Below are 26,407 nucleotides of genomic sequence, written 5' to 3'. Positions count from 1 at the left end.
AGAAATCTTACCATTTGCAAAGACATGGATGGCACTAGAGGGTATTGTGCTAAGGGAAATAAGTCAATCAGAGAAAGAATTGTATGATTTCATTCATATGTGGAAATTAAGAAACAAAACAGAGGGTCATAGGGAAGGGAGGGGAAAAAGGAAATCAGAAAGGGAGACACACCATATGAGACTCTTAACTGTAGGAAACAAACTGAGGATTGGTGGAGGCGAGGTGGGGGGGGACGAGGAAACTGGGTGATGGGCGTTAAGGAGGGCACGTGACATGATAAGCACTGGGTGTTGTATAAGACTGATGACTCCTTGAACTCTACCTCTGAAACTAATAATACTCTATGCATTCACTAATGGAACTTAAATAAAATAAAATAGGATAAGAAAAAAAAATAAAATCTAATCTATTTAGAAGGGCAAACCTGGAAAACTAGTTCCACATTTTTGAAGGTAAAGATTTGGGGGCTTTGCGTAGATTTTGAGGTAGTGTAGCACGGTGCTTATACAGGGTAGTGTCGTCAGACTGGAATCAGACTGCTTGAGTTCACACACTTACGAGCTGTATGACCTGAGGCAATTAATCTTTCTGGGCTTCTGCACCATCTATATAATCAAGATGATAATAACACTCAACGCAGAGGTTTTTGTGAGGTTGTAGTGAAATGTGTAACATGTTTAGAAGAACAGTATCTCGTTACATGGTTGTTAGCCATTGTCATTCTTTGTTTGCATCAAGCAGCATATTATTGGATGTCCTTTTGACAGAAAGTTGCTATCAAGTCGCAAAGAAATCAGAGTGTCATTCAGGGAATGGGGAGGGATTCCACGGGACACACAAAGCCTTGTGCAGGAACGGTCTGCCATAGTGAGGTGCTACATTTGGAAGCAGGAAGCCAGTAGGTGCTTCCATGCCCACGGGAAGCATTTACAAGAAAGATAAAGGGTGATTCATCTGCTTCTCATCCTAGCCAGTCTGCCTAGCAATGGATAGACTGAATCGCTGCTATGGGGAGCAAGAAGTGTGATTCAAATCAGCACATGAAATTTGAATTCAACACCTGCTTGATTTTTGTGTGTCTCATAATTTTCTCCCTCGTAGTATTCAGGTAATGTTAGATCCCTTGAAGAACCATGGTAAAATGTATAAGTAGTCTTCTCTGCTAAACACCCTTGCCTTTTTCTCTTAGATTACATGAAGCAGACGACGTTCGAAGCCCAAGCGTTTCTGGAAGCTGTCCAGTTCTTCCGTCAGGAGAAGGGACACTATGGCTCATGGGAAATGATCACTGGGGATGAAGTCCAGGTAACATGGCTCAGAATTTTGGATCCTCTTCCCTGTCTGTTGTGGGAGATCAGAGTCATTAAAAAAAAAAAAAAAAAATCAAACAAAAAAGTTGCAAGAACGGAAGATTTGGTTCCAAAGGCCATTTCTCGAATCATCTAGAAACATTTGATACACAAACTATTAGGGACCCTCTCCAAACACCTCCATACTGGGCAGTAAACAGGGCAGCTTGAAACCCTGCAAAGGCAGTGGGGAGAGCTGCTTCTACTTCTTCTGACACAAAGCATGATTCTTTGAATTAGCCTCATGCTTCTAGACCATAAGCAAACATAAGCAGTGTGGCAAAGTGCATAGTGTGCGGTGGAGCCTTAGGTCAGTGGACTTGAGCTAAATCTTGCCAAGTTATTGGACCTCTATTTGTCTCGGGTTAGTCCTCTGAAAAAGAGAGTAATGATAATGTTTACCTTGCAGGGTTCTGAGCATTAAGTGAGATGTTGCTGGAAAACTCTGGCACATGCTTGTCTTTACTTATTGAATGATCTGTGAATGAAGTCAGGGAAACACATTTTAAAAGCATTAGACAGTTTCCTATGCATTTTATTTACCTCTTCTAGTTTTCTATCCCCTGTGGTCTGATATAATTTCCCATGACCTTGATTAAATGCTAGTCATGGGTTGAGTACCTCCATTGGCTTGGTACCAGGGACATTGCCACAAATCTCCAAGGAAACTGTGTCCATGAGAACACCAATCACATGGTTGATTCAGCCAGGAGGAGGAGGCTGGATATGGCATTATTTAATTAGAGGCACACAGGGTCCAACAATGCTATTCTTTAATTTCCCCTCATCTCCCCAAGTGCCTCTTTTGGGGGCCAGTGGAATTTGTTATTAGGAGACACTATTTGGAAGAGACCAGATGGGGCCTTGCCTTCATCTGGTCGTTAAACTTCTAAAGCCAAAAACATTTGCTTGTGATGATGGGGCTGTTCTTCATTGTTTAACCATATGACTCAGAAGCTTCTTTTTTTTCCCCTCCCCTTTGGAGGATTCTAAACTCATTTATTTCTCAGCCTGAGACTTTTTCCAGCACTTTAGCCAATTCTTGGTTTCTGATATTTGGGGGAAGCACATCCATTTATCAACCTGAAAGGATTAAGCACCAACTGTACTTATGCCAAAAAGAAAAATGAAAGCAAAAGGAGAGGTTGAAGACTTTGATGCTGATTAGCCTACCATGTAAACCAACATATTTAAGATATACACCAATATTAAAATGCCTTTGTGTAATGCATTTTAATGCTCAAATCCTAATTGTTTGTCTTACTGATCTCATGAGGTTACCCATATCTCCATTCTGTAAATGAGAAAGCCAAGGGAGGCATATAGCAGTCAAGTGATTCGTCCAGGTTTAGTCACTGAACAACTATTGAACTGCTATATGCCAGGCACCATGCTGGGTGCCAGTGACCCAGAGATGGGCAGGACAGGACGGTCGGTCCCTGACCCATGCAGTTGATAGCTTCATGGTCACATGCTAAGTGGACAAATGGCGAAGGAAATGATGGCTTCCAATTTCTGGTCCAGTGAAAGATCAACACCAACTATGGGAGTCTACCAAGTTCAACATTTTCTTAACTCCTCAAGTTTACCTATGCTCCTTGCTTGATCTTTCCTTTCATTTGAAATCTCATGACAGCTCACATGCCTTCGTGATGCCATTGAAAGCAGGTACTTAATGAATCCTTTCTTCACATGGAGTATCATGTTTCTTTTGTTGACCTTCTGCCTTTTGTTTTGGGTTGATAGGTGCGAAGCCCTAGAAGGTGCGAGAGAACTAAATGACTCATCCCTTGCCATCGTGGCGAGGCTAGGCATACCTAGAAACATCCAGAGTACGAGGCAGCATTAGAACTGTGTGTGGCTCTGCACATATATGGACATCATAAAGCATTAGTACCAAGCAGTGATAGGAAGGTGCTAATTTTGCAGTATAAAAAAAGTACCGTAAGTGGGGAAGCAGAGCAATACAAAACAAAACAAAAACAGAGAAGAGATCAGTAAAAGCTGGAGTTACCAAGTGACCCAGTGAGAAGTTTTACTCCCCCAGGAATCTGAGTATCTATGGGGAAATCAGACTCCTAAAGTGTGAGCACTGAAGGGCATTTCAAGGACTGTCTGTCCAACACCCTCCAAGTGAAAGAAGGAACATTCAGAGAGGTTGGCTGAGGTCACAGACCCAGTCTGGGATGGAAACACATCTTGGGCCATGTCTGGCTCTGCCTGGAGAAGTGGGTGAAAGGAAATGGAAGGACATCGGCTCTAAAGCCCCCATCTGGGGCCCATCGGGGGAGGCTTCCGTGTTACCTCACGCGTGGAGCTGAAGGAGCGTCTGTCCTAACACTCACCAGAAAAAGAGAGAGGGGCCAAAAGCAGCTACCAAGTAGTTGCAGGAAATGGCACGACATAACTGAGTTTGAGAATATGACCTTTTGTTTAAACCACTGGATTTATTTGCACTTTTTTCATATCAGCTGAGCATTTGATCATCATTTTGTCTTAACCCCCTCTGCCTCGGGGCCTGGTACTCACAAGATGTTCAGCAATGTTAATTATTATCTTCATTGTAATGACTCGTGTAGCAAGTCTGGGGGGCCCTCATGGCGGTGATTATTTGTCAGGCAAGTGTCCAAGCAGAGCAAATATCTTAGGATACCTGCAGGTGATTAAGGTGAAACTATCTATATCCTAGTGGGGCACCTGGGTGGCTCAGTGGGTTAAAGCCTCTGCCTTCAGCTCAGGTCATGATCCTAGGATCTTGGGATCGAGCCCCACAGTGGGCTCTCTGCTCAGTGGGGAGCCTGCTTCTCCCCACCCCCACCTGCCTCTCTGCCTACTTGTGATCTGTCTGTCAAATAAATAAAATCTTTCAAAAAAAAAATCTATATACTAGTAAGAACTTGGATATAGTTCTTACAGTATATAAAAATGCATCAGATGAGGTCGTGAAAGAAAGCAGTTTGCAAAATGTTAAGTACTTTAAGTTACTTGGTGTTTATTACTTATTACAGTAACATATTTATGTAATAAATATGTATTTACTATTTTATACGTCTTATTATAAATTTAAATTTGCCTTTAAATTTATCAGGTGAGCTGAGAAAGTAGCCCATAATTCCCACAGAACAGGTTGTTTCAAGACAAAAAAACTATCCACATTTTAAGCCTTCTCCATACATTTCAGAGTTGTCTTTTATCTAGTAACCTTGAATGTGACCCCTTTAAATGATTCTTTCACCGATGGCCACTCAGTAATATAAAAGGCACAAGGTCGGCAGCCTGGTCAGACCTGGGGCCAATCTCAGGAAGAGACAGTCTCTCAGGACTTAACACCTTCCCCATAGTGTCAGCTTCTGGAAGGTAACCCACGGTATGGCCTTCAGGGAGTGAACCTGGGTTTGTTAATTTTGACCTAATGGCATGTTTGGTTTCTTATATGTGCGATGGAATTTTAAAATCTACACATCCCAGCAATTTAATTTACACACACATACACACACCGTTTCTTTTATAAGCAAAAGTGGTATTTTTAGGGCCTTTGTGGTGAAACTCGATAGATCTTGTTCTGAGCGAGAAGGTTGAGGACCCCTTCATGAGTATGGTTCATTTATTTGACTGGCTACTTTCCCTAGAAGAGCCCCAGGGCTTTGGACCCTGCATATGAAGAGCCGACCCAGGTAGGGAATCTCAGAGAGGACCCTGGGCAGGGGAGGGGGTGGCACAAGTTTGGGGGCGGTGGGGTGAAGGTGGAGGAAGGGGTTACTCAGCGTTTGGACGGCACAACTGGGGTCTCAGCAGTTCGAGGCTCTGCCTGCCCCACACCCTTGCAATCCACTCCTCTTCCCCTTCTTTCTTTTCCCCAGACGTATTTCCGTTTCAGGTCCCTAAATTATAAAATAGAACTTGGGGCGCCTGGATGGCTCAGTGGGTTAAGCCTCTGCCTTCAGCTCAGGTCATGATCTCAGGGTCCTGGGATCAAGCCCCACATTGAGCTCTGCTCAGCAGGGGGCCTGCTTCCCTCTCTCTCTCTGCCTGCTTCTCTGCCTACTTGTGCTCTCTGTCTGTCAAATAAATAAAGAAAATCTTAATAAATAAATAAATAAATAAAATAGAACTCAATTTTTTGGAACATTATATGGGAAAGACTAAAAGAAAACTATGACTTACCCAAATGGAATATTTCTTTTTCCTTTGACCTTCATAACATTTTCTTCTTTCCCAACCCCTTATTGCTTATGCTCAGACTCAAACTAATACCTGCAAAAGGATGAGTTAAGCAATTATTATGACCCCGAATTTAACACTTTCAACGAAGATAACACTTCCCATTGACTTTAAGTCCCGCCTCCATCTCCTTGTTTTCCTAGCTCGTGCTCCCGATGCTACCCTTCCGTCAGTCTTGGGCAGATGTGTTCCAACTAAGGACTTACTCCCCTGAGCAGGACGCGGGCAGGATCCATGTTATTAATGACCTACTTGAATCTAATTGTTGGACCTGCTAATCTCCATGGAGCTTGCACATATCACATTCCTCTCAGATTCCTCAAAAATTCTGGTTCACCTCTTGACTGCTCCCAGAGGATGGTTAAGGTAGAAAAACATTCCCACCAGTGAACTACCAGGACTTGGGGAAATCCTATCCCCATTATAATCTTCGTCACACCACAAAGTTCTACATCGCAGGTGACCGGACCCCACTCCCCACACTGACCTGAGCAGCCTTCTCTCCCAGTGACCCCCAGGCACAGGGGGATTGGACGACTCACCCACCTCCACCCTGGGAGTGTTCCTGGACCGTTCAGCTAAAATGTTCCACCCTGCTCTAACAGAGCCCTTGGTGAAAGGCAAGATCTAGTGAGCTCATGACCATTTTCACTAGCACGAGGCTGACCAGTGACCTCAGGACGAGATCTTCTGTAATTCCCAAAGCCTAATTTGAATTTGTATGAGGAGAAGGTCAATTATTGTGCACAAATATTATTTTAAATTCCTAGAACGGGTGTCAAATGATTTTCCATTCCCCAATTACTCTTTTTCTTTTGTAAATCTTGTCTTGCAGGCTGATATTGAAAAATATGCTGTGAACCCCAAAAGATTCATAGTAAAACTGAATCTGAAATGCAAATCTCCAGTTCGCGGGGAGGTGGTTGGTTAAAGAAGGAGAAGTTTGGGTTACATGGAACATTGTAATATGTGGACATAGAGAACATGGTCAGATTTAAAACACACACACACACACACACACACACACACACACACACACACACACACATTTTCACAGAGCCAACCAAAATTTTAAGAGTGACTTGGGAGCAGACTTTTTTTTTAAATGTTCTGAAGACTTTGGATCCCCTCGCCCATGTTCTGCTCACCCCACAAATGTCCAATTGTTCCAAGTGTTTGTTGCTCCATTTTTTCCTCTAAATTTTAAGGATGATGGAGGTGGGGTTCAGGGGAGAGCAGGGACAAAGAGCTTGAAGACACACAGATCCCAAGGGAGCTTGAGGAGGCGTGACGGTCTCAGAGGACACATCAACACCTCAAGCCACCAAAAGGAAGTCATGAGGTTGCTAAGGACGCCGTTATCCATAATTAAAATTTTGCCTTTTATCTCAAGTGCACTGGATTGTTCTAGTTTCTGAAACAGTGTAAATATGAGGAATTTATCCTTCTGATGGTGAACCGTCAGTAGACATTACTGTTGTTCGCAGATATTCAAGAACGTTTACCCTCCAAGATTGTCTTTAGTTGAGATTTCTGTAGCCTCAGAACCAGAATGAAACTATCAGCTGACGGATTTGATGCAGCCCGGGACAATCTTAGGTTGCCAGGATCAGCACGGCCGATCATGACCGCGTCAGCTGGCCCGATGCTCAGATTGACCCGTCACCACCCAACTCACTCTGGGGCTGTCTTCCTCTCCCCAGATCCTGAGTAACCTGGTGATGGAGGACCTCCTGCCAACCCTCCAGATGGACCTCCTGCCGAAAATGAAGGGGAAGAAGAATGACCGAAAGAGGGCCTGGCTCGGCGTAAGCCATGACCTTGCTATGTGACTGTGCTCCTCAAAATGAACATCCCTTTCCCTCCTTTTTTTTTTTAGGGCAGTTTCTTAGTTTCTTTCTTTCTTTCTCTCTCCCTTCCTTCATTCCTTCCCTCTCTTCCCTTCCCTCCTTCCTTCCTCCTCCCCCTCCCCCTCCTCCTCCTTCTTTTCTTTTTTTTTTTTTTTAAAGAATTCCTTCCCTGGGTGGAGAACTGCCCACCTTGAGTCTGCCCAGTCTCACTCACATGAGGACTAACCCAAACAGGCTCAAATGTGGGAAGAAAAATGAGTGTGCCTGCAGTCGTGTTTACGTTAAGAGAATCTGCGCTTAGCCCTCCCTGCTCTACTTGACTCTGGCAGGCGCTCGCACACGACAGAGCCCTGATTTCTGTGCTCTTCTCTGTTGCAGCTCCTTGAGGAAGCCTACAACCTGGTTCGACACCAAGTTTCAGAAGGACTAAGTGCCTTGAAGGAGGAGTGCCGTGCTCTGACGAAGGGCCTGGAGGGGACCATCCGTTCAGACATGGATCAGATCGTGAACTCGAAGAACTTTTTAATTGGAAAGATCAAAGGTCAGTGGAGATAATCCAGGCCCTTACAGCTGAATGAGCTGCATACGCCGTCATATTTCATGATTCAGAGGAAAACTGAACTGGCAGAATCGGGAAGAGCCGATACCGGGTGTAATGGTCGTATGCTAGTGAGGGCTGGACCTTCCCCAGCAGGAAGGAGAGTTTGCTTCTTGCCTGTGGTGGTGCCTGCAAATTCTGATGCCCTACACACCGCCCCTATTGTGGTGCTTCTCACACTAATTGTATTGGCTTCTGCGCGCGCCTCTTCTCCACCATAAGTTGTCTAAGAACAGGACCATGCAGTCCCTGTTTCACTCAGGCATACCCAGGGCCTAGTACCATTCCTGGTATATGCAGATTCTCAGCAAATACTTGAATGGATGAATAAATGGATTTTCTCTTCACAAGAAGAAAACTGGCTTAGCGTGGATAAACGAATCGGGCCCACCGCCAATTTCTGTCAATAGCATTTCATCGGGACACAGGCGTGCCCATTCATTTATGCATCACCTGTGGCTGCGTTCAGGCTACAGGGCAGAGTTGAGTAATCGGAACCGAGACCTCCTGGACTGCAAGGTCGCACATGTTCTCTCTCTGGCCATTGGCAGAAAAGCGGTTGACTGTGCCCTCACAAGAGGCCTGAGAGGGCTGCTAAGGAATGGTACAGGATAACATGTTATCGGCTGAAATGTTACTGTTAATTCCTACATCCCAACAAGCACCGCACCCCGAAAGTCATTTCCAAGATGCATGCAGACTCCTCTGGGATGGTTTAGCAACAGTATTCTTACATTGTCATTTTTCAGATTCTTTTTTAAAAAAGATCTTTATTTAGTTATTTGACAGAGAGATCACAAGTAGGCAGAGAAGCAGGCGGGGAGGAGGGAAACAGGCTCCCCGCTGAGCAGAGAGCCCGATGCAGGACTTGATCCCAGGACCCTAAGATCATGACCTGAGCCGAAGGCAGAGGCTTAACCCACTGAGCCACCCAGGCGCCCTCATTTTTCAGATTCTTCACTCACTTGTTTATCTGCTCGCTCACTCATTTAAAAAAATAGGTACTGGGTGCTTTCTGAGCAAGGTGCTGGGTGGGGCTTTAGCAATGAGCAGGGGACCCAGTTCCTGTACTCAAGAAACAGCACCTGACAGGGGCTGTCTGCTTGGTGGATTACGCTCTGCTGTTCCGGCCCCGTTCACACCACAGCCCAGCTCGCCTCTGAGCCCTCCTAGTGGGGCTCTCCTGCGAGAGAGTAGAGAGCAGGCTTGACGACGGCAAGGGGGAGCGTGTCTGTTCCCGTGCGGGTCTGTCCACGCCGTACCCTCCAGGGCACAGACAGATTAGCCTCAGCGCTACGTGTCACTACTCTCCATGTGTCTCATTCCACTGTTAGCACAACTGATGGAGAATTGACTATATTCAAGTGCTCGTATGACCTAAAACCTCCAGCACCCAGCTCCCCAGTCACGCCCGAATTCAACCATTTTCTCTCTCTCTCTCTTTTTCCTGGTCTCTGTGGCTCCAGTATATTCCACATAAAATGGAAAAACACTCTGCCCTAGACTAGTCTTTGTCTCCTAAAAGGAACTTTGAAAGGAAGTCACGATCAAATCTTTTTCAAAGGGAATATCAGAAGCACATTTTAACTGAGGCTCTGGTTCTCCACCTTTTAAAACAATCAAGTACAGTTGAGCCTTGCACAACACAGGTGTGAACCGCACAGGTCCACTTATGGGGGGGCGGGGTTTGGATAAATACAATCCAGTACTATAAACATATTTTCTGTTCCTTATGATTTTCTTAGTAACATTTTATTTTCTCTAGCTTATTTTTTTTTAAGATTTTATTTATTTGACAGGGGCAGGGCAGTCACAAGCAGGCAGAGCTGCAGGCAGAGGCAGAGGGAGAAGCAGGCTCCCTGCTGAGCGGAGAACCTGATGGATGTGGGGCTCGATTCCAGGACGCTGGGATCATGACCTGAGCTGAAGGCAAATGCTTAACCGACTGAGCCACCCAGGAGACCCTTCTCTAGCTTATTTTATTGTAAGAGTACAGGATATAACACACACAACGTACAAAATATGTGTTCGTCAACTGTTTATGTTATAGGTAAGGCTTCTGGTCGACAGTAGACTATTAGGAGTTCAGTTTTGGAGGAGTCAAAAGTTATACACAGATTTTCAACAACGGGGGTGGTCAGCACCCCTAACCTCTGCATCGTTCAAGGATCAACTGTATATTTCGGACTGCGTCAGTAAAGGGCTTTGGGTTTTGACAGAGCTTTGGGAATACTAAGCAGTGATCTTCCTGTTTCCTCCCAAATGACTCTTGACGGTCAAGCAACCAATCTTTAGTCCTGCCCGACAAGTATTTCTTCATTCAGTAAGCATTTATTCTGCTCCTGCTGAATACAGGGGCTATGAGGAGTCAAAGAAGACAACATGATCTCCCAACAAGAGGATATGAGGCATGTTACAGATTCTCGAGCAGGGGGAAAAGATGGGAAAGGTGCCACTGAAGAAGCAGGAACTGAGGACACTGGAGTTCTCAGCCAGGAACTAGGTCAGCTTCAAAAAACACTGCGGGCTCCTGCAACAATAACGCTGTTCTCCTGCCGGTCAATGGGGAAAAGGATGATGCCGGCAGGTGGGACGAGGGCTCACAGTGAGTGAGGCCTCCCGAGGGCCGCCGACAGCTCCAAGCCCCTGAACACAGTCAGCCCACATCATCGTCACCCCAACCCCCAGGAGTCATTCGTCCCATGATCCCCACCTCCCTGATAAGAACACCGAGGCAGAGACTAAGTAACTTGGCCCAGATTCCAAGCTTGAGTCAGGTTCCAAACCCCTCTAATCCCAACACTTTCCGTCTTTCTTGTCCCTCTGCTCCGCGGCTCTGCCGCAGCGGCCCTAACTTGGGGATGGTTTGTTTGTGAGTCCATATCTATCACAACTGTGTTTCTACACACCTGGAGGTTAGCAGATCATGTCCCGGGGGGGGTGTCAAACGTATGCCCTCCAGAAGGAAGCAGCGACAGGCAGCCCACCCACCACTCAGAGAGCCGGGTGGTGGTTCCCAGGGCATGCGACTGTCTGCGTGAGTGAGGTGTGTACTGGGGCTTGAACAGGTGAGGGAGATGTTCACAAGCAGAGGAGGAGGAAGGAAGGCCCAGCTGAAAGGCACGCACAGGGAGGAGGCCGCAACCCGCTCTGGCGCGCAGGCATCCGCGGGGAGCAGGCAGAGGAGAGCAGGGTCGCCCTGGCCCCTGCCTGTGACCATTTCCTCCCCGCTCAGTAGGCGAATCTCACCAGCCGCCACTAAATCTTTACTGCATATGACCCGTGTTCATGACTAGTCTGAAATTTCTATTAGGCGCTTTTCAAACAGTTCTTCTCTCCAAGTTCATTGATAAATAAGTCCTTTATTCTCCTGACACACATTTTTGCATTGTGTTATCAAGCCAGTCGTTTCTAGAAGTCACAGATCATTTCATATTTAAATCATACAATCAAAAGGGTTTTTTCCCCCCTAGCAGTTCTATGACCTCTTTAATATTTTATATGCCAAATATTGGTGAGTTACTCGTAATATGAATAGTCATCTCAGATTCTCCTAGGAAGGGGCAGTCTGATCCTCCATACCTGTGAAATACTTCTGCAAACCGAGAGAAGAATGGGCCCCATTCATCTCCCTATAAGCACGGTATTTGCCAATAAAGGATTAAGAAATACACTAGAAGTGTAGTCCTTGATCTATAAATTAAGGTATGACTTTGGACAAGCCCTGGGATATCTCCAGGTCTCTGATTTTCCATGTATAAAATGGAAGGATTGAACACCCAGATACACTTGTCCTTCTGTTCTCAGCGCCGTGATACTGTGACAAGGGCCAGGTGACTCACCAGTGCCACAAAGCTAACCTGAGAGAGACAGTGAGAGAGGGAACACAAGCAGGGGGAGTAGGAGAGGGAAAAGCAGACTCTGGCTGACTCACGACTGAGCTCCCCAGGTCCCCCAGTGTTCTTCCTCTTTTAAATCAAAGAGTAGGATTTGCCTCTGGGAAGTGTGGTTACACTTTTTCATCCCTCTTTATGATTTTTCTGTGCTCTCTATATTTTTGTCATCATGCATGTTTTCTGTGATTAATGGGAAAAAATAGCCTTAAAAAAAAAAAAAAAAACTTGGGGTGGGAGTGGGAGGGGGGTGGTGTTTGTTTTCAATGGAATCTGTTTCTGTACGCCCAAGAAAAAACTGTGTTCAAGGTTTTAAAAAGTCTCTTGAGAAGGGGAAAGGGGAATTGAATTATATGAGCTGATTAACTCTTAGAGAAATTAATTAAAACTTAATAAGTTGTTATGTACAAATATTGAATCATTACGTTGTACAGCTGAAACTGATATAATGTTATACCTCAATTTAAAAACTTAGTAAACCGTGTTTTTTAGAAGACAAATTATGCACACAGAATGATAATGATGAGAGTTAAGAGGTGGATTGCCAGCATTTTCTGTTTTCTGTTAGGCATTGTGTGATCACAGGGACCAGTCAGAAAAGTGCACTTCATCCCTGGGTAGAGGAAAGCTTGGGGAGGGGAGGGATAGTTTGTTCCAATTCTGCAAACATCAGATGGTTTTCCATTCTGGTGAGTGCTGGCACAGGACTCTCTGTGCTGGTCTGTCTTGCTCGTTTGAGTTTGCCTGGGCTGTGAAGTGGCTCTCTGGGGCACTGCCCACCCCTGGTCTGGCTCCAGGGACTTTGAACCCAATTTTGCCCATAATAAGTGATGGTTTTCTGCCTATTTGCTATCTCAGCCATGGTGGCCCAGCCCGCAGAAAGCAGCTGTGCAGAGAACGTGCAACCGTTCTTGGCGTCCATTCTGGAGGAGCTCATGGGGCCAGTGAGTTCAGGATTCAGTGAGGTGCGCTCACTCTTTGAAAAGGAAGTGGATGAACTTAGCCAGAACTTTCAGACCACCAAAGACAGCGCCCAGCTTAAGGAGGTAAGATATGGAGCCAAGGAACTGAGTATGAATGGTCTGCCTGGGGCTGCCCTTTCCTTGGGCCATTTCTGTATTTGTGCACTCTTGACTTTCTTCTTCCCTTCTACCCACCCCGCCTTCTATCCATTCATCTATTTCTTCCATTCAGCCAGCCACCACATTCATCTATCCATTCACCTGATTTCCTTTATTAATGGTTTTCAAGTTGCAAAAATAATAATATGCTGGTGCAAGTGAAACTACATATTTTATTTATATATAATATATTACATATGTAATATATTATTATAATTATATATGTTATATATAATAGATATTACAAATATATGTAATATTTTGTGATATATACATGATATATATTATACATATAGGTAATATCTATTTATATATATATATATATATATATATATATATACACACACACACACACACACACACACAGAGAATATGGGCAAATTGATCACCCATGATGTGGAAAGATGTTAATGTTCAAAGACAATGGCCAAGAAAGAATTCTTGAGGATGTCTTTGGTGCCAAAAAGTGGTTTTATTAAAGCACAGGGGCAAGACCCGTGGGCAGCACAGGGTCATGAGGAGTGCCTCATTGTATACTTTCACGTTGGGAGGGCGTTAGGGATGCATAAGTCTCTGAGGAATTTTGGAAGCAACGTTTCCAGGACCTTGAGGGGCGAGCTATTATCAGGAAAGGGTCATTTATTACCGTCTTATAAAAATCTGAGTCATGAGACCCTTCAGATGTGTATCGGTGGGTCTCATGCTTGGGGGATGATTTGCCAACTTGTGTCTCGGGGGGGTAGAGATAAAGGAAGTTTCCAAAGGCAAATTTATGTGTTGAAGTAGACTCATAGGATCCTGGGCGTTGGGCGTAGCTCGGCTTTGGCCCTTAGCAAAGAATTAACATGGAGCCCCTAGAATAACGTCATTCTGCATGTTCCAAAGACTTTCGTTGGGCTGTAGGGAGTAAGGAAATTTAATAATTTTTCTCTTGCTTTTATTTCCCACATCAACCCATGTCCACCCCAACTTCCAGGCTACCTCCACTCCAGACCCCCTGAATTAACAAATACAAATTAACTTAGAATATGTTTTCACATGCTTGTTTCTTGTTCATACAAATATAGAAGTATAATCCTCATCGATATAAATTTTGCTTGTTGATTTGTTTCCAAAAATACAGACTCGTGATGAAAACAATGTTTCTCAAAGTGTGGTCCCCGGACCTGTAGGGTCCTTCCCCAGCTATTCAAAGTGCAAATTCTCAGACCCCCACCAACAATCTCCTGAGTCAGAAGCTCGGGGGGCTCCGGCCCGTCATTCTGTTTCACAGGCCTCCCCAGGAGGTGAGGCATCCTCAAGTTCAGGAAACACTCACATCACGAGGCAGCTTGGTTTGCACTGGACACATCACTGTCAGTCCCTGGATCAAACCAGATACCTCTCTCTTCTTTTTTTTTCCCTTTCTTATTTATTTATGCATGCATAAATATGTGACTAACATAAACAAGATACATTTCATAAATACTTTGAACTTTTTCTCTGCGACCCTTTTTAAAAACTTGCTTTTACCTTCTCTCCCTCCCCCACCACCCACCTTCCTTCAAGTAACCAGTGTTAATCTTAGCCTATACTATTCTGTACTTTTCCCCCTGCTTTTTTTTAAAGATTTTGTTTATTTTTATTTTTGTGTAAGTTTTTTTTTTTCTTTAAAGATCTTATTTATTTATTTGTCAGAGATTGAGAAATAGCAAGTGAGTACAAGCTGAGCGGGGAGCCTGATGTGGGACTCCATCCCGGGGCTCTGGGATCATGACCTGAGCTGAAAGCAGCCGCTTAACTGACTGAGCTACCCAGGCATCTCTAGATTTTGTTTATTTATTTGACAGAGAGAGAGACAGCAAGAGAGGGAACACAAGCAGGGGGACTGGGAGAGGGCAAGCAGGCTCCCACTGAGCAGGGAGCCTCACTCAGGGCTCGATTGTAGGACCCTGGTATAATGACTTGAGCTGAAGGTAGTCGCTTAATGACTGAGCTACCCAGCCTTCCCCCTGCTTATTTAGCTATAAAACATACACATTTATTGGCTGGTTTTTTTTTTTTTATTATTTTTTCAGATTGTTTGCTTTTAAAAAAAAAATGGGATCGTATTACAAATCCTACTCTTTATCAGTGTTCTCATTCAAAAAAATACCTTGTGAAACTCTCAAGTTAGCTGCTTTAGCTTTAAATCATTCTTTGTAACGGCTACATAATATTTCATGTCTGAATGCACCATGATTTATTCAACTATCCAAATGTTGCTGGTATCATGGAGAAAACTGTAATAAATAACCTTCCTACATAGAGTATACTCTGAAGCTTTCATTCCTGTGCGATATTTTCCCAAGACAGGTTTGCTAGGTTGAAAGGTGGGACTATTTCTCCTGTTAACAGATGTTTCCATTTGCATTAAAAAAAAAAAAAAAGGATTTAAATTTTACATTTCCATCCACCATGTATGACAGAGGACTTTCTTCCCAAATGCCTATCAGCAGTAGGCATTACCACTCCTTTAAACTTTGTACTGTCTGATAGGAGCAAAGCAGCAACCCATTTTTCCTCTCTTGTCTGCTTAATTGTTATTTCCTTTTTTTTTTTTAAGATTTTATTTATTTATTTGACAGACAAAGACCACAAGTAGGCAGAGAGGCAGGCAGAGAGAGAGGAAGGGAAGCAGGTTCCCTGCTGAGCAGAAAGCCCCATGTGGAGCTCAATCCCAGGACCCTGGGATCATGACCTGAGCCAAAGGCAGAGGCTTAACCCACTGAGCCACCCAGGCGCCCCTTAACTGTTATTTCTTAAAAATTGATGCATTTCATGTTGTGTGAGCAGGGGCAAGTTTGATCTTGTGCATTTGATCATTAATTCTACCTTGGTGCGGCTCCCCACAACTCCCTTCTCAGGGAAAGTGATATGTTCTCTTTACAAACACAGTAGGAACAGGCTCTTTAGGAATTCCTACTTAGAGACACCTAGAACTCAAGCCTTGTCTCTTTTCTGTGACTTGAAAATCAGACAGTATGTTCTCTGTGATTCACAGTCACCCTGTGTTACTGCCCAGGTCTCCCTGGGCATCCATTTTCAGCACCTGCCTGTCTTCTTTCTCTGCCCACCCACCTGTTTCTTCTAGATATCCAGATTCAGGATGGCTTTTTAAAAAAATATTTTATTTATTTATTTGACAGAGATCACAAGTAGGCAGAGAGAGAGGAGGAAGCAGGCTCCCCATGGAGCAGAGAGACCGATGTGGGGCTTGATCCCAGGACCCCAGGATCATGACCTGAGCCAAAGGCAGAGGCTTTAACCCACCGAGCCACCCAGGTGTCCCCAGATTCAGGTTTTTAAATTATTTGAAAATCAGCTTGGAAAATAGAAAGCATTCTGTTGGCAAGGACACCCATGATGTGAGAGTAGGTTGGTGAAAGCTGACATCTTTAGCGGAGGAGGTCCGTTGCTGCCTTCTTGCTGGAAGCCCTATGGTTTCATCGCTTGTGTAAACCAGAGGAGCAAGGATCCCAGTTTTTTAACTGGAGGCCTCTCCCAGGCCAGGCCTTTTCCTACCACCCACCATAGAGAACCTACAGCAGAGGAAGTCACCATGAACCCTGACAGAGCCTCAGAGAACTATGAAGATGCTGGCTTCATTCCTGAGTCTTAGGGTCCAGGGGCACCCTGACCTTGTTAATGTAGGCTTTGGAGGTCCCCAGAGCCCAGCAGAAATTCCAGGTGCCAAAAAACCTGCCTACCTAGTTCTCGAAGTCTGCAAATCAGAGCCCAGAGTCCATCAGGAGCTAAGGTTGGAGCCCCCAAATGCTTACCTGGGTCCTCCCGTCATCCAGTGGGTTCTTCTCAGTCTCTGCCCTAGCAATAGACCTGCCCCAGGAACCCCTGAAGGAGGCAAATAAGACAATTGAAATGTCATAAATCTAGTGGCCTGAGAAGTGATTCACTCTACCAACATACGTTCAATCATTTAGTATTTATGTAATACAGAATATGCATGTAATCTTGTTCCTGAGTTTGAAGGTTTTTAATGTTTCCCTTTCCCCAAACGTAGCACCTAGACCGGCTCATGAATCTTCCACTGGATTCCATGAAGATGGAACCTTGTTACAGTAAAGTCAACCTGCTCCAGGAGCGTTTGCAGGATCTCAAGAGCCGCTTCCGATTCCCCCACGTGGACCTGGTGGTCCAGAGGACACAGAACGACATGCAGGAGGTGGGAGCGGCCAGGGCCTCTGCTGGGGGTGAGGACGGAGGCAGCAGAGAAACAAGGGCTGGCCGGCGAGACTGGGGTGCTGGTGTGGCTCTGGCCAATGGGGTCCATTTCTGTCGTCATCATGTTGAGTTGAGGATATCCTTGGTCCTTCCATCTGGCTTCATCTTTCTTCCATGTTGATGAACATCAGAAAGAAAAAAAATATCTCAGGGAATCCAGTAGCAGTAATTGATAATTAATTGATTTGTCAAACCAGCACTTTTAACCTCAGCTGCACATAAGAATTGTCTGGGGAGCTTTTAAGAAATGCTGATGTCTCGGCCCCACTCCCAGGAACTTCCCCCTATCCGCATTCCCACTGCTTCTAATACGCAGCCAGAATGGAGAACTACCGGCTTACGTTAATTCCCTAACCCGGTTAAGAATAAATCAGTCAATCGATCACAGCTTCCTATTTGTATCTCTTGGGTCTACTTGGGCGGTTTTCCTTTTCTCCCGCCACAAGGAACTTTTTCTCCATAAAGAAGCACAAATTCTTTCCGTGTTATAGTGCTTTCTAAATGAAGAAGGGTGTGACCACTGAAGCCAGAAGAGCTCAATTCTATTTCAGGGGTGTCCTGGGGGGAGATCACTCAGGGACCTGGGTCCTGTGCCAGACACCCCCCTCCTCAGGGACAGATGCTCAGATAAGGTCGCTACAGTGTTGAGAGTGCCGGACAAAGCTGTGTGTTCAGGCTTTGGGATCAGAGGCTTTGGGAAGAAAGGAACACTTGTTCCTTAAAAGTTATAGGGCAGATTAAGTGAGACACCTTATTACCTAACCTGCGAGTTGTGAAGGATTAAAGATGGACTGGGGGAGCAAAATCGGGCAATGGTTTAACAGAAGTCCCTTTGGTCATATGAACCCTGGTGAAACTGAATCAGGTATGAGTACAGAGAATGAAATCAGAATCGTTTCTGTTTCCTACCCCGGGGGCACATCAGCCAACGTGTCCACCAAACCCCACCCCGGCCTCCCTTCCAGCCTGGCCTCCCTTCCAGCGTGGCAGAGCGAGGAAGAGAAGTGAGGGGGTAGGCGGAGTGCAGAGAGCTGTGCTGGACTGGTTTGCATCCCCCCCCCCCCCCACCAAAAAGCGGAAGTGCAGGATTAAAGCCACCAAGGAGTAACTGGAGAAGCCCCCCACCTCCCTTGGTCAAGCCTACAGAACCCACCCAGGACAGGGGAGATGACTTACAAACTAGGGGAAGGGGCTGACTGCCAGAGAGGGCGGTATTCTCAATCCCGTGGCCTCCATGGGTTTTGCAGCTCAGAGCATAAGAAGAAGAGAGGAGGAAAAAAAATACATGTATGCATACGTGCATAGGTGTGTGTGCGAGTGTGTGGTTCCCAGACTCTTACTGGTCCCACTGTGGCCCATTTATATCATAACTAGGTAGGGGGCTGAGGACCTGCTGCCCTGGGTGGCCCCAGATTAGTGCCTGGGGAGGGGGTCTGTGATGGTCATTCCCTCCCTGCTCCGGATGGAGACCCCAGCCTCTGACCAGGCACTGTTCTGTGTCGCTTTCGGCTTCCAGCTGATGGAGAACGCGGTGTTCACCTTCCAGCAGCTGCTTTCCCCACACCTCCAGGGAGAGGCCGCCAAAACTGCAGTCGCCATCGAGAAGGTTAAGCTTCGAGTCTTAAAGGTAAAACCGGCGTCTCATTTGTGGGAAGCGTGAAACAAGTGTGACCCCCTGCTTCTTTTGTTCAGTGGAAGATGCCGAATTCTGGCTTTCACTCTCCCTGTTTGGGGCCCCCAGGAGGACTTTCGTGCCTGCTCTGCCATCTAGTGGCAGCCGTAGGGACCACAGGTCCCCGGGATTCTTGGCCATCGCTTCAAGGGACCTGTTCTTGATAGAATGATTGAACTTGATATTTATTAGCTGTCCACTCTAAGCAAAGCGATGTGATAGGTATTACAGAAAATGTAAAAATAGGCAAGGCACAGCTTCCTTCTTCAAAGAGTTTACAATATAGTAAAACCCATATAAATTAGCCAACATTTTTTAGAAAAATCAAAATCTCCTGGCAATGGAAATACTCCAGAGAGAGAGAGAGACCTGCCTTATGAAATTTTTGTTTGTTTGTTTTAAAGATTTTATTTATTTATCTGACAGAGACAATGAGAGAGAGAACACAAGCAGAGGGAGTGGGAGAGGAAGAAGCAGGCTTCCCGCTGAGCCGGGAGACCGATGCGGGGCTTGATCCCAGGACCCTGAGACCATGACCCGAGCTGAAGGCAGATGCCTAAATGACTGAGCTACCCAGGCATCCCTGAAATTGTTTTTGACGTGCTTACTGCTTAAGTATATATATCAAAATGGTTTTAATAATAGCAGTTTGCACATACATGATCTAGTTTTCAAGCTTTTTTGTTTTTAACCTATCCTGTTTTGTTTGATCCTCACAAGGACTTATGAAATGATCAGAATATATATCCATTAAAAGATGAGGAAACTGACTCACTGAGAACTAGTGTGACTTACTTAAGCTCAACAGGCTACTCAGTGGTGAGCCTAGAGCTAAAGCAGTTCTTAAATTCAGTCCACTAATTTCTTAACTACCTATCCCCCTAAACAGTATCTTGGAGTAGAAGATCACACAGAGCCTAGGAGGTGATCCCTGAATTTTAGACCTAATCCTAATACCTCATAGGTAGTAGGAAACAATGACAACCAAATCATTGAAATTAAAAGCAATATTTATGGGATGCCTCAGTTGGTTAAGCGTTTTCCTTCTGCTCAGGTCATGATCCCAGGGTCCTGGATTCGAATCCTACATCAGGTTCCTTGCTCACAGGAAGCCTGCTTCTTCCTCTGCCCACTGCTCTCCCTGCTTGTGCTCTCTCTGGCTCTCTTTCTCTGAAAAATAAATAAATGAAAGCTTTTTTTAAAAAAATAAGAAAAGTAATATTTATTATGGGAACACAAGTAATAATGAACTTGCAATTGGAAAGAAAAGATAGTATCAATGTCAATTTCACTTCCAGGGTCAGGAAGTGACCCATTGTCACTGGATAGTCCATATGTCCCTGGATAGTCCATTTCTTCTCTGGACACTTTGAGTTGCAAGAACATGCTTCCTAATGTGAACCCAAAGCTGTCACCACTGGTGATTCTAGTTCTAGTCCCTCTGTTCATGTCCCTCTCCACGTAGTGCCTTTGGCTGTTTGAAAAGAGCTATAATTTTTGTCCCAAGTTAACTCCAGTCTAAATGCCTTTGTCTCATTAACTATTCCATATTTGGCCTGACCATTCTGCTCACATGCCTATGACTGTGTTCCATTGTATCTGTGACCCTTTTAAAGCGTCATCTAAAACCAAACTCTGGTTTCTAGGTTTGACTGTTTCATGCTAAACTTCCTCAGTTAACATGCCACAATGTTAAAGTAGCTATGAGCCAGACCCTCCCTTTCCTTGTAGAAATCATTACAATCCACTCATCCTGCTTTTTGGATGTAAAGTGAAAGAAGTAGATGATCTTGGCTCCTACGGACCCACCCAGGACAGGGGTGATGACATACAAACTCACCCGCCATTTCTGTCCCCAACTTTTATAATGCAGAAGTTACTGTTTTGATCTTGCCTCAGTTTCCCTATCTATAAAAAGGAGGGTAAGATGGGTCTTTAATAGTCATACCCTCCACCCAAAGTAGGAGAGAATTGCATAATAAGATCTTTGAGACCTTGGAAACACCGTAGGGGCCTCAGAAATAGGGGGAAAAGGGAGACCAGTGAGTGACTGAGTTTTTGTTTAAGCAAAAGTTAACAGATTGCAATGTTGCTATTCAGCATATGTTTCCGTCTCTGTATTGACAGCAATATGATTATGACAGCAGCACCATCCGGAAGAGGATATTTCAAGAGGCACTGGTTCAAATCACACTTCCCACCGTGCAGAAGGCACTGGCATCCACGTGCAAACCAGTAAGAGGATGGATTACTCCAAAGAGCCTGCTTTTTTTGCTGTGAAGTCCGAGCAAGGTCTTTTGCTAGGATGTGCTTGCAAACAGTAGACTAGACCAGGGTGGGGTCGGCAAATTTTTTCTGCACATGGTCAGATAGTAAAGATTTGAGGCTTCGTGGTTCTGCTGTGACTACTCAGCTCTGCTAAGCGCAAGAGCAGACACAGGCAGTACGTTAACAATGGGTGCTTCTGTGTTCCAATAAAACTTTATTTATAAAAGCAAACAGCTGCTGTATTGGCCAACCCCTGGACTAGACAGACTCTCAAAGGTAATGATCTGACTTTGAGCCAAACGAAAGGTTGTCATAGAGCCCCTGAGGACACCAGGTGCTCCTCATCATAGTATGACTATTGGTTACCATGTGTCCTCTTAAACTCGACCACTCCATCCAGGAAAAGACCTTAAGTAACACAACTATAGAGGAATATGTTTTCTTTTAACGTTTGTTTGGTGAAGCCGATGAAATGAAAACCATTTAAAGCTGCTACCAGTGACAGCTGTGATTATGAAAGTGTGACTCGGTCTGCAGAGCGGAACCATGGGTGAGCCACCTGTGGAGGCATTTTCAAGACCTGGGTTCAAGTCCTGGCTCCTGCATGTATTGACTCTGGGGCCTTGGACGAGTCACTTTTCCTCTTTCTTCAGCCAGATTCCATCTTCTTGAAAATGAAAATGATGTATTTCTCAGTAGCTATAAGATTGAGGAGAGTAAATTATTCATATTTGATGAGTGCTGACCACGTGTCAGACACCATGTTAAACACTTTGTGTGGATTATTTCAATAATCTCATGACAACTCTACACGGAAGTACTATTTATATCCTCATTGTACAAATGGGGAAACTTAAGGATTAAGTAAGGGGGCCCAAAGTCACGGAGCTGGTAACCACCAGAGTTAGAACTGAGCTCACACTCGCTGATAACATGGTGTGCACTCAGCAGATGGTATATACTACTACTATTATTATTTCTATATTTCAGAAATGATCTATGAGCCTGGATATTTTTAATGCCTTCTTCCTCTTGGAGCAAATCATAAAGAGCTTATTAGAATTAAAAAGGACTTTTGGGCAGTGTAGAGGGTCTCCAAGAATTGGAACATTAAAATCCTTTGCATAAGTTCTTTTACAGCAGAAATTTCTTTGGTTATTTTTATATTCTAAAAATGCTTTTTTCTTTAGAGTTTTGGCATATCTAGTACCTGGCATTTATTTCTGGGAGTTTGATCAAACCACAGGAATAAAGAATCTGTCTATATGGTGGTCCTTTGGCCATGTGTGGAAGGAAAAGTTTAGCCATCCAAAGGATGACTTAGTCAGCCTCTGGATGTGTCTGCTCACGGACATTCTCCTTAGGGTGTTTTTCAATCCCAAAGGCCTCAGAGCCACCTTCTCCCAGAAGAGGAAAAAGGCAAAGAAAGTCCCCTTTTCTTGTCTGTTCCCTTTTTCCAAGCATCAACAAAGTTGTACCCAATCTGTAATGTGCTCTTGTGATTTTTTTAATCAAGAGAGATTGGTTTCCAAAGAAACTGAGACCCCAAGTTTTCAGTAATGAAGGATATGATTTCAGTGCCAAGAGATTTCTGAAAATCTGGATTTACAGAATGGGTAACTAGGGGACTATCTGCTCCACTGAAGGATTCTTTATTTTACTAACAAATGTTTTCCTTGGTTCTTTAAATCACAGCTTCCTAGATTTGCGGTACTCAGTCCAGTGTGTACGCTGAAATTGCCTGGGGAGCTGTAAAACAAAAGAAAAGAAAAAAAAAATTCAGATTCCCCAAGACCCGCCGTTAGGGATTCCAATTAAATTGCTCCAAGGAATTAAACATATGTCAGGGTTCAATCAGTCAATATAGAGGACCTATGTTATAAAAGCTGGACATGTCACAACAGTATAAACATCCCTAGAAAATTGTTCCTTTCCACACACTTACTTAGCTGTTGAAAAAATTTTTTTAAGATTTATTTATTTATTTTGGAGAGAGAGAGAGAGAGCAAGTTGTAAGCAGAGGGGAGAGGCAGAGAGAGAGAGAAAATCTCAAGTGGACTCCGAGCTGAGTGGGAGCCGGACTCGGGACTCAAGCTCACGACCCTGAGATCAGGACCTGAGCCGAAACCAAGAGTTGGAAGCTTAACCGACTACGTCACCCAGGCACCCCTAACTGTTTGAAATTTTAAAGGTCTACTTGGCAAACATGTATTGACTGTGTATCAGATAAGATCCAGGCCAGCGTCCCTGCCGGCAGGAGTTTGAAGCCTACAGCAGCGGGCGGGGCGGGGGGATGAGCACAGCCGTAGCCAATGGGAAGCTCATGTCTTTTCGATCCTTTGGCTTTGCTCTAGAATAGATCTAAAGGGACCCATTATGGCCTGTTGCGATCTGGGCTGGGGCCCCCAAGTCCTAGCACTGAGTTGTCTACATTTGGTGACTTCTGATCTCCTGTCCCTTCAGCCAAAAGGCCTCAAAGCCCTCTGCTAAGGCCCTGGTCGCTGGGACCCTTTGAGTACCGTTAGCTCTAAGGATTTTTGAGTTAATCACGGGCATGTGATTTGGTACATCTTGATCCCTTCTCTGTCCTCATACTACACTGGAATGTGATTTGGTACAGTCTGATCCCTTCCTTGACCCCAAGCCATCTGGAAACCCTTGGAGAGCAGGAGGGGGTTAAAGCATAGGGCACCCAGCCTGGGTTGCCTTGGAGGGAACAAGTGACTGTCAGGGCCAGCTGGCAGGAAAGAGGAGAATGTTCCTGAAGAGTTCTTTTTTTTTTTTTTTTTTTTTTTTAAGATTTTATTTATTTATTTGACAGAGAGAGTTCACAGTAGACAGATAGGCAGGCAGAGAGAGAGAGAGGGAAGCAGGCTCCCTGCTGAGCAGAGATCCCGATGCGGGACTCGATCCCAGGATACTGAGATCATGACCTGAGCCGAAGGCAGCGGCTTAACCCACTGAGCCACCCAGGCGCCCCTGAAGAGTTCTTGATGGGAGTCTCCATACCCGGAAAGGGTCCCCTTCTAATACAGTTAAACAGACATCTAGTCCAGAACCCAGCAATTTCACTTCTAGGTATACAACAAAGATTTAAAAAAAAAAAAAAAAGTCCTTAAATCCAAAAAAATCATGTTCAGGAATGTTTAAAGCAATTATATTCGTAACATCTCAAAAATGAACAAATTTGAACACCATCAATAGGAAGATAGCTGCACAATTGTAGTTTACCCATATAATGAATGCCTTCTATCAACAAAAGGGAACGAGTTGCTGATACACGTGGCAACATGGATGAATCTCCAAACCAAACACACAAGAATATGTGATTCAATTTACATAAACTTCAAAAAATTAGAAAAACTAGGGACACCAGGGTGGCTCAGTCAGTTAACTGTCTGTCTTTGGCTCCGGTCGTGATCTCAGGGTTGGGAGATGGAGCCCTGTGTCCGGCCCAGTGCTGGGCATGGAGCCTGCTTCAGATTCTCTCCCTCCCCCTCCACCCCTCCCCCTAGCACACGTGTTCTTTCTCAATCAAAAAAAAAAGAAAGAAAGAAAGAAAGAAAAACAAACCTTTTGTGGCAGATATCAGAGTGGTGCTTATCTCTTGTTGGGGGTGTAGACTGGAAAAAGGCACAGGGTGCTGGAAATAATCTCTATCTTGATCTTCTGGGTTGTGGTTCCACGGGTATAGTTTTACACCTAAAACCACTGAGATGTACTTGTAAAATGTGTACATTTTACTGTGTGTGACTTATACCTTGGTAGAGTACTATTGGAGTTTAAAGGGGAAAAAAGGAAGAAGGAGATGTTTGGATTGTGATGGAAAAAAAGGAGGCCTTGAGACCCACGGGCTCGGAGACAGGGCCTTGAGATGATTAAAATCTGGATCGTCTACACCCCCGAAGTACACAGAGCGTGTGCACAGTATGGGGCATCGTGCCTTGGTGGCTGGGAGAGCGAAGGGGATGACCAGTGCCTGAGTGCCCCACACTCCAAGGAAGGGATCTTGAGGGTGACTCGTGCTCCCCGAACCTCCTCTACAAACTGGTGTCCCATGCCTTGCCCTCTGTCTTCCTCTCTCTCGCCCTCCAGGAGCTCCAGAAATACGAGCAGTTCATTTTTGCAGATCACACCAATATGATTCATGTGGAAAATGTCTATGAGGAGATTTTACATCAGAGCCTCCTTGATGAAACTCTGAAAGGTGAGGAAGACTTCCTTGGTCCTGGAGGGAACGGCAAATACAGGGGAGGACCCCTTCAAGGGGACCCAGGGAGGCCTGCTAGGTTTCTCAACAGGTGTGAAAGGGGAATAAGAAACCGCTACTGGTTTCTTGGGAAGACAGAAGGAAGGAGACGAAAAAGAGGGGGACACCAGCCTTGACTGAGAGTCATGGTCGGACACACGCTGTGTTAGCTCATTCAGTATTATTCCTTTGAATTACAAATAAGAACTCTGGGAGACGGAAATTTTAAGCTTCATTTTTCACAGAAAACAGACGTTTGCGGAGTTTAAGGCCGGACTGTCTCGTGAGCAGCTGTCTTCCTCCAGCTGCTCCAGACCGAACAAAGGAAAACAGGTGCTTTTAGCCATAGACTCCCAACCCCTCCCTGGGGCAGGAGGAGGTGACTCCAGGAGCACGGGTTGCCAGCTGCCTCCTCAGCACATTCCTCACGTCCTGTCAGCTGGACAGAAGCAGACACAGGGCGCCCACACAGTTCTCTGTGAACCTTGTTGGGACTCCGCACCCCCTGTCCTGTGGAGTCAGGTCTTGCTTGTGATAGGACCGCGGACAGGACAACTTTGGTAGAAATATGCTGGACAGGGCTGTTCCCCAAAACCGTAGGCCTAAAACGTGTCTGGTCTCCATGGCGAAGGTGTTAGGATCACCAAAAACCCACCACAAAGAAAACAGGCACAGCATGAGGCCCAGTAGCTCATCCAACGAGATGAGAAATGTGAAGACGTCAGCCCAGCGTCTGACAGGAAGGGCTCCCTCAAGCCCACTGCCATTCCATCAGGGCACCTTTCCGCCAGTTAGGAAAAGGCTCCCTTTTCTCCAGACACCTGACTGTCGTCCGTCCAAAAACATTGCTGTGATATACCAATTTTATCAGAGTAGGATGCTCTACTGCTTGTTCCCGGAAATTTCTGCCGAATACACAAATCTA

The 26,407-nt window shown here is 45.1% G+C and overlaps 1 protein-coding gene across 1 annotated transcript in view; it reads left to right on the top strand.

The window, feature by feature from the left end:
* The window catches only part of NIBAN1 (niban apoptosis regulator 1), a 159,982-nt gene that overhangs the window by 128,188 nt on the left and 5,387 nt on the right, over positions 1–26,407 (top strand). The window contains exons 6-13 of the mRNA XM_059147127.1: positions 1,191–1,306; positions 7,275–7,379; positions 7,800–7,962; positions 12,771–12,958; positions 17,073–17,234; positions 18,810–18,920; positions 21,093–21,200; positions 25,329–25,440. Coding sequence (XP_059003110.1) covers positions 1,191–1,306; positions 7,275–7,379; positions 7,800–7,962; positions 12,771–12,958; positions 17,073–17,234; positions 18,810–18,920; positions 21,093–21,200; positions 25,329–25,440 — 1,065 coding nt within the window. The remainder of the gene's footprint in view (positions 1–1,190; positions 1,307–7,274; positions 7,380–7,799; positions 7,963–12,770; positions 12,959–17,072; positions 17,235–18,809; positions 18,921–21,092; positions 21,201–25,328; positions 25,441–26,407) is intronic.

This window comes from Mustela lutreola, chromosome 14 (genome assembly GCF_030435805.1).
Source record: "Mustela lutreola isolate mMusLut2 chromosome 14, mMusLut2.pri, whole genome shotgun sequence".
NCBI lineage: Eukaryota > Metazoa > Chordata > Mammalia > Carnivora > Mustelidae > Mustela > Mustela lutreola.
The sequence above is the reverse complement of the archived record's forward strand: the minus strand, read 5'-3'. Positions and strand labels throughout refer to the sequence as shown.